Below are 8,454 nucleotides of genomic sequence, written 5' to 3' on the forward strand. Positions count from 1 at the left end.
CGCTTTCCCAGTGTTATCCAATGTACCACTGTATGGAACAGCAGTGGCGGACACCTCTGCCTAGCCGCTGTCCTATCTTCCGCCCCAGCTGGTGTGGGGGGACTTGCCGGCTTCCGCAGGGCACTGGAGGGGGTCAGCAATAGTGGCGTTTTCCATACGGATTCCAATTCGTCAGTCACGACTGACGTAACGTCGAACGTGACTGACTGAAAGGGAACGTCTCGGTTACTTGTGTAACCCTCGTTCCCTGAAGGAGGGAACGGAGACATTACGTCCCGTCGCCACAGTTGCTGTACCACCGCTGTACGGCCGGGGCGCGTAGTCTCGGCTCCTCAGCGAAAAACTGATGTGCGTTTGCACGCGCTCTCCTTTTATACCCGCGCTGCGGGGCGGGGTGCGCGTGGCGAAACACGCACGCCAACTGTCATTGGCTTGTTTAGTTAACACTCAAAGGTGATTGGGCTCTCGGGCGAGATCCCAATTCGTCAGTCACGACTGACGTAACGTCTCCGTTCCCTCCTTCAGGGAACGAGGGTTACACAAGTAACAGAGACGTTTCTTGAACACTAAATCGGCATATTAGAATGATATCTGAAAGAGTAATGGCTTAATGGCTGCTGAAAATTTTGCCATGCCCCAAAATTAAAAAAAAAATAATAAAAATTTAAATAAGAGTTATTTTAAATTGCAATATTATTTCACAATATTACTGTTTTATTGTATTTTTGATCATATGATATCAATAAATGCTGCCTTGATGAGCATTAGAGATGTTTCAGAAACACTTTTAACATTTCACAACTAACATTAACAAGGAATTCCTTTTTTATGTACTTCATACCAGTGTTAATTTTGACAGCAAATTTTGATTTAGTTTTCATAGTCTTTTGACATTTTTGAAAGTTTTATGTGATGTGCAGCAAGTGTATGTTAGCTTATGTCCCGCTGGTTCATATGTACGCATCTAACCTCCGAACCACGCAGCAAATTCGTTCTGAATGAATCTCTTCCCAAATCATCCCTCCCTAACATTTTCGTCTCGTTTTTATTCGTTGACGAAAATGTCAATAGATTTACGTCCTAGTTTTTGTCATTCAAAAAGAGTTTTAGTTCGTTATCGTCTTGTTGTCGGTGAAAAAAATGTAGTCGACAAAAATTATTCGTCAACGAAATTAACACTGCTTCATATTTAAGCTTCAGTTTCGATGCACCACGTGCAAAAATGTGCAAAATGTTATTCAGAAATCGTCATAATTACAATTTGACAATCATCACCACATTAACATATGATCACCTATGTTTACTTACAAACAGATATTTAGTTACCAGCAGCTTCATGAATGAAACTAAACCTACATGCTGCGATAATCAGTCACGACAGGTAATTCACAAGCAAAAGTCTTAAAGGGGTCATATGATGCTGCTAAAAAGAACATTATTTTGTGTATTTGGTGTAATGAAATGTGTTTATGCGGTTTAAAGTTAAAAAAACACATTATTTTCCACATACTGTACATTATTGTTTCTCCTCTATGCCCCGCCTTTCTGAAACGCGTCGATTTTTACAAAGCTCATCGGTCTAAATCGCATCATATGACCCCTTTAAAGGTACAGCACCAAAACCGCTGGTTTAACTGTAAAGGTCAGAAAGGGAAAAGTGGTCATATGAAAATGGAAAAATGGTCGTATAAAGCCAAATTAAGATGGTTTTTGGTGTGAGGAACCTTGACTAACATTACACAAGTTATAAAAGCATAAGAATATAGCCTGGAAAATGTGAAAAATGATTATATACCTACATGTAATAACCCAGCAAAGAAATTAAGTTATCATACCAGTAGGTAATGCACCTTAAACCAAATTACACTTATAAACACTACATTCTGTCCTGCATTACTTTATAGCTGCAATATTGTGATGTCAAATATGGCAGAAATGCTCGATAAGCACAATATAATTGTTCATGTGATTTTAGTCAGTGAGGTGATCCCAAACGAAACAAAGGAAAGCATCACAGAGATTCATGCTTTAAGCTAACAGGCACAAATGTGTTTTTCACCATTCATTTGGAGTGACTCTGCTTTTGAGCTGTGATTTTGAAGCAGCCCACTCTCTCTGACTCTTTCAATCTGACTGGAGCTTGGGAGGCTTCTTGCACTTGACAGAACTTTCTAACATAAAAAGCACTTTCCTAAAAACCATCAAGCTGTCAAGTGAAGTGGAAAAATGAGAGAGATTACTGCATAAAGGCCGAGAGGGGGGACAAAGAGAAAGAAAGGAAAAGAAATGGTGGGATGGCTCAAGATTCTCCTGCAGATAAAACACATAAAACGATCCAATGACTTTTCTTCATCTCCAGATTTATTTATACTTCTTTCTCTCTCTGTCTATCTCTCTCTTTCTTTCTTTGTTTACTTAAGCATTTACTATTCACAATAAAAATGAGTTTATCTTTGAAGTGGCCATGATGGCTCATACTGTACATATGAAAAGTAAAAAATCAGCTGTTTCTCCTAGAGAAAAATTAGATAATTGGGAAATCAAATGGAGATTTCTGCTTATACTGTAAATATCAATCAAGCATCTCAGATTGTTATAGGGTTATTATAGTTAACTAAAATTAAAACCTTAAAAAAAAACAAAACATTTTTGCTACTTGAAATAAAATAAATGTAAACTGAAATAAAAAATACAATAAACTAGCAATTCAACATTTCTCATTTTCTAAGGTAAACTAAAACTAGACCTGAAATAATATATTTAAATATACAGACATATTAAAACAAAAAAACTTTCAAAAAATGACAAAAACACATAACAAAATTACTAAAACTTTAAGTAAAATTAAAAATGAAATAAAAAAATCACTATAATAATACCTCTGATACTTAAATTATACAGATTGTACTTCCCACAAACAAACAAATAAATAAATACCCCCATAATCTCAATGTTTCAAAATAGGTCTCAACAAATATCTCAAACAATGCTCAGATCTGCCAAGAAAATTCTAAGATCTTAATATGTGCTCCAACATTTCTCATCAAATTCTTCCAAACCCAAATGATCTCAGCTATACAATCCATATTAATTTTACAGCTCTATTCCCCCATTTTTTAAAAATATATTTCTCTTAAGAAATTATAAGAGAAACATCCGAGACAAAGACTAAAATTAAACCAAACCAAGAACTCTATTAAGTCTCCTGAGCTCTGAATGAGCAACCCGAGCGATAAAACGCTCCTCTGGGTAATTAGTATTCTTATGAAACATTTGTGATAGGCAGAGCCTTCGATTGAATTTATTTGCAGCTGCTGCGTTTGCATTTCTCGCGAATAGATGTGCTCATAATAAGACGATCAAGGGTTTTTCTTATTACAATCAACATCTAACATGATGACTTACACATTCATGGGGTTGTGGGGTGGGGGGGCGAGCAATACGTGTATGGCTGTGTGAGCGGTTTTACAGAGTGAATATTCTCTGCACTAAAAGAAAGAAAGTGGAACTCCAGCAAAGAAACTCCCCCTGCATTCAACATCTATGATGTCATAATCACTTGCATCAAAGGCATTCCGCTCGCCACGGCAACTGTCATTCTCCCTGGAGGCGTCATTAAAACAGAACACACCAAACCGAGCAACTTCAAAACACTCACACACACACTGCAACCAAATAATGTTAGAGTGGGACAGCAAGTTTGTACTAACCTAAAGAGGAGTGACGGAGTAATACGTACACGCACACGCCTGCAGACATTCATACGGCATGCTCGCACACACACACATGCTCAGAGACACTAAAAGACACTATAAATAGGACAGCTCTAATGTGGTGCTGTGTAGTTCTTGCCCTTGGGTACAAGGCTCTTCCAGAGAGAGAGAGAGAGAGATGGAGAGGAAAAGGAAGAAAGAGTACGAGAAGCGAGTGGACGAGAATGAAAACGGAGCCAAAAAAGAAGAATTAGCACTTTTTGGCCAAAAAAAAAAAAACATGAAAATTCTAGCCAAACCTATTTACAATGTGCTTAAAATTTTAAATGTATGTAAATTCGGGTAGTTGACATAATACATTCATGCACTGTTTATTTTTTTTTATATGTCTAAATACATAAATATCCATATGTGTATCATTTTAATGCTATAGCCTTTGTGTATATATTTAAAGATGTGCATCTTTAAGCATGACAGTTGAAATGAAATGGTAACACTTTAAAATAAGAGTCCATTTGTAGCATTAAGATTAATGAAAGCTGTGTAAGTATTGTTCCTTGTTAGAGTGTGTTAATTTCAACATTTACTATTACTATTATTTTTACTGCTACTACTAGTATGGTTCAGTACTGCTTTTGTTAATAAAGCACTATTTTAGTTTTTGTTCAGTATCAATTTTAAAACAATCGGTTAATTAATCGGTATCGGCCAGTATGGTCCAACCTAGCTATCGGTATCGGCAAAATCCACTATCGGTCGACCTCTCTATATATATATATATTTATACACACAACCATTCATATGTGCCAAAACTTTGGGGTCTGCAAGATTTTTTTTGTTTACGTGAACAAAAATACAGTAAAAACAGTAATATTGTGAAATATTATTGCTATTTAAAATACATTTTATATTGTAGTACATTTTCAAAATGTAATTTATTCCTCCTATGATGGCAAATCAAATTTTTCAGCAGTCACTATTCCAGTCTTCAGTGTTACCTGATCCTTCAGAAATGATTCTAATACGCTGATTTTGCGCTCAAGAAACATTTTATTTATCATTATAAAAGTTGAAATATTATTCTGCTTAATATTTTTGTGCAAACCATCGCGCATTATTATTATTGTTATTATTTTAGAAATCTTAATAAATTAATACTTGTATTCTGCAAAATGTATTAATAATAATAATTTTTTTTTAAACTTACTGATGCCCCCAAAATTTGAACGATAGTGTACATTATAATATATAAAATAAATATATACAATTTTTTAAGTACAAATATTCCATGTAGGCTCCGAATTATTATGAGCTCATAATACTGCATGCATAATAAAAAAAAAATAAAATGCTATAATGGTTTTTATATAGAGTTCAGCATGTCACATACCAATAGTATTATATGTCAACTATCCATTTGTACCGGTGTGCATGTGTTTTGTTGTTTGCGTGTGTTTATGTGCCAGTTTGACCGTGATGACCTACCCCAGGTAGCGTCTTCTGCTCGTGGAGCGCGGTCTGAGCTTTTAGCGCCGATTCTCTTGCACAGTATGTGAGGAAGGCACAGCCTGAGAGAGGAAATAACAGAGACAGAGATGAATTAAAGACAGGTCAGAGAGGTCGAGACGCTAGCAGGTGTTCGTTTGAGCAGAGCTGGGCTCTCTACCTTCATTTTGTTTCTCCAATCCAGGAAAGAAAAACAATGTTATTACATTTGTGCAGTAGACACAGAGACATAAAAGACAGAAGAGAGATCAAGAGGTTCTGAGAGCACATACCCACAGCCATACACACTCATGCTCCCCAGAGAAAGCACAAATACAAGTGTGTGTGTTTGTGGAAGAAAATATGCTGCTTCTTTTAATTTTCTGACTACAAGGCAGTGCTGGTATCAACATTTAACAGAGTATGTTTTTGTATGCTTGCTCATTAATTTGACAGACAATAAGGATGCTCTGTTTAGGAATTTTTGGCCAATAAAAAATGCTGATCATTATTTTTGTCAAAAATAGCATTCATACTAACACTCTCCAGAATTTTAAGTACAATCAGGCTTGAAAAATGTAATGTACAAAAAAACTGCTTGGTGTAACATTCGTATATGATTTAACAATTTACTAAATTAATAAATTACATTTTTTACATTTGCAATAACAGCTGGAAAACAGCATGACATCATATTCATAAATATTCTTTTGCTTGAAAGCAATGCGGTGTAAAACATTAGTCACATGAATGATGCTTCTGGGACAATAACAAGTCATTTGTGAAATTTCAACATACTTTTAGGCAGCTAGATAACTTTATCTTGTGACAAATGTGCAGAATTCACAACAATAATGTTCAATACATTCCATATCACCAAATATTTAATTTCTGAGACCTAACAACATGTTCATGTATAAATCAACAATTGGTACTAATATACTGATTTACCAATACTGATATGGTAAGTATCCAACAGTATCCAAGATTTTGCACAAACTGAAAATCATACAGAAATGCTAGCAGATGCGAATGAACAAAATATGCTGCATGATAAAAGGATAAGCCAAAAAAAAACAACAACTAGGCCTAAATGTTATGGAAGAGATCAGAAAGAAGAAAGAATGAGATCGCGTGAAGCATGCCTGATGTGATCAGCTTTCATAGCCTGCTGCAGCTCATGCCTCTGTCTTTAGGTTCAGTGTGACAAGACGACAATCTTCCTGTCCCTCCACAGAACATCTGCCCTAACGTGCATCGATGTGTATTTGTGTTAATGTACAGCTCAATCTCATATGATGCTAATCTCACCCGGCTAAAAGGAACCGCTAAGGTAGTTTGCTAAAAACAACCGTGAATCTTTTCAGCATCAACTTAATCAAAAATCCCACTGGGACAGGAACTGAGTGGAATAACCACTGAACAAAAGCTGAAACGATTAGCGTCGCATTTGTACACGAAGTAAGCAAATTTGAATATGCAAAAGCATGTTAATGGCTGCTAATGTTTATGCTAATCTTGCATTCATATTAAAAAAATGCTAATATATTAATATGCTGAGTAAACATGATAATCTGGCGCTGACATTTCTGCCCGCATGCTAATAGTGTCACAACCAACGATAAGATGAAAAAGCTGATTGCCAACCAAAATGGAAAATTAAAACATTAATTTATTTTTAAACAACCCCTTGTTGCGTTTAGATGCTAATCTTTTCTTTTTAAAACCAATAAATAAAAATAAAAAGAATAGCCTAAAAAACCATTTGGGTGATGAAAGAAAACCAACCTTTACAAAAAACAACCATATTAAAGTAATAATTCACTCAGAAATATGAAAATTTGCTGAAAAATTTTACTCACTCTAAGGCAGGCATGGGCAAACTCAGTCCTGGAGGGCCACTGTCCTGCAGAGTTAAGCTCCAACCCTGATAAAACTTCCTGTAGCCTTCTAGTAATCCTGAAGACACTGATTAGCTTGTTCAAGAGTGTTTGATTAAGGTTGGAGCTAAACTCTGCAGGACAGTGGCCCTCCAGGACCGAGTTTGCCCTTGCCTGCCTAAGGTCTTACAACAAGTAGATGAGTTTGCCTGTTCATCAAAACAGATTTGGAGAAATGTAGCATTACATAACTTGTTCTCATATGGATCCTCTGCAGTGAATGGGTGCCGTCAGAATGAGAGTCCAAAACCGCTGATAAAAACACCCCAATAATCCACACAAAACCAGTCCATCAGTTAACATCTTGTGAAGCGAAAAGTTGCATGTTCGTAAGAAACAAATCCATCATGACGTTTTTAACTTTAAACGGTTGCTTTCGACCAAAATATGAGTCCTCTATGCATAATATTTCTTTCTCCAGTGAAAAAGTTGTCTCGTATGAATCAGGAGAGAAATATGCACAGATCAAGCACAGTTTACAAATGAAAACAGTCCAAAACAGTTCAAAACAAACAGGTCTAATCAAATATATCGGTGAATTTTGATGTAAAAGGACACCAGAGGATGGACTTTTTCCACTGGATGAAGTGTTATTAGGGATTAAGGACTCGTATTTTGGCCAGAAGCGACATTTTAAAGTCAAACGCCTTAATGATGGATTTGTTTCTTACAAACATGCAGCTTTTCACTTCACAAGACATTAACTAATGGACAGGAGTCATATGGGTAACTTGTGGATTAATGTGATTTTTTTATCAGCTGTTTGGACTCTCATTCTGACGGCACCCATTCACTGCAGAGGATCCATTGGAGAAAATGTGATGTAACGCTAAATTTCTCCAAATCTCTTTAAATGAAGAAACAAACTCATCTACATTTTAGATGTCATCAGGCGGAGTACATTTTATTTTTTTGGGTGAACTATTCCTTTAAAGGTGGGGTAAGCAATTTCTGGTAGCCAATGTTGACATTTGAAATCACCAAAACAAACACGCCCCTACCCCAAAAGGGTCTCGCCCCTATTTTGATAGCTCCGCCCCACACATACGTACGCAACCCAGGCAACGATTAGTTCTGTGAAACAAAGCAAAACCAATGTTACACCGTGTCTACACCGGACGCGAGTGGCGCGGCGTGACAAAATACTATAGAACTCATAATCAGTGATGCTGTCTACACCATAGATATACATATCTATGGTCTACTATACTGGATGCTGCGCGGCACGACAAATCCCCGACAGAAAACTGCTGCTGCGTTCTATTCATGACGTATTGACACAAATTTCAAATGATTTTCAACGGTCGCTTTGTCGC

The 8,454-nt window shown here is 36.5% G+C and overlaps 1 protein-coding gene across 1 annotated transcript in view; it reads right to left on the reverse strand.

Moving 5' to 3' along the window:
- Window positions 1-5,281, reverse strand: part of LOC107665222 (CUGBP Elav-like family member 4) — a gene marked incomplete at its 5' end in the record, with an annotated part of 71,466 nt that extends 66,185 nt beyond the window's left edge. Inside the window, one exon of the mRNA XM_016456005.1 lies at window positions 5,199-5,281. Within this exon, the coding sequence (XP_016311491.1) occupies window positions 5,199-5,281 (83 nt within the window). The remainder of the gene's footprint in view (window positions 1-5,198) is intronic.
- Window positions 5,282-8,454: the final 3,173 nt, after the last annotated feature.

This window comes from Sinocyclocheilus anshuiensis, unplaced genomic scaffold, assembly GCF_001515605.1.
Source record: "Sinocyclocheilus anshuiensis isolate Anshui unplaced genomic scaffold, SAMN03320099.WGS_v1.1 scaffold587, whole genome shotgun sequence".
In the NCBI taxonomy this organism is placed as follows: domain Eukaryota; kingdom Metazoa; phylum Chordata; class Actinopteri; order Cypriniformes; family Cyprinidae; genus Sinocyclocheilus; species Sinocyclocheilus anshuiensis.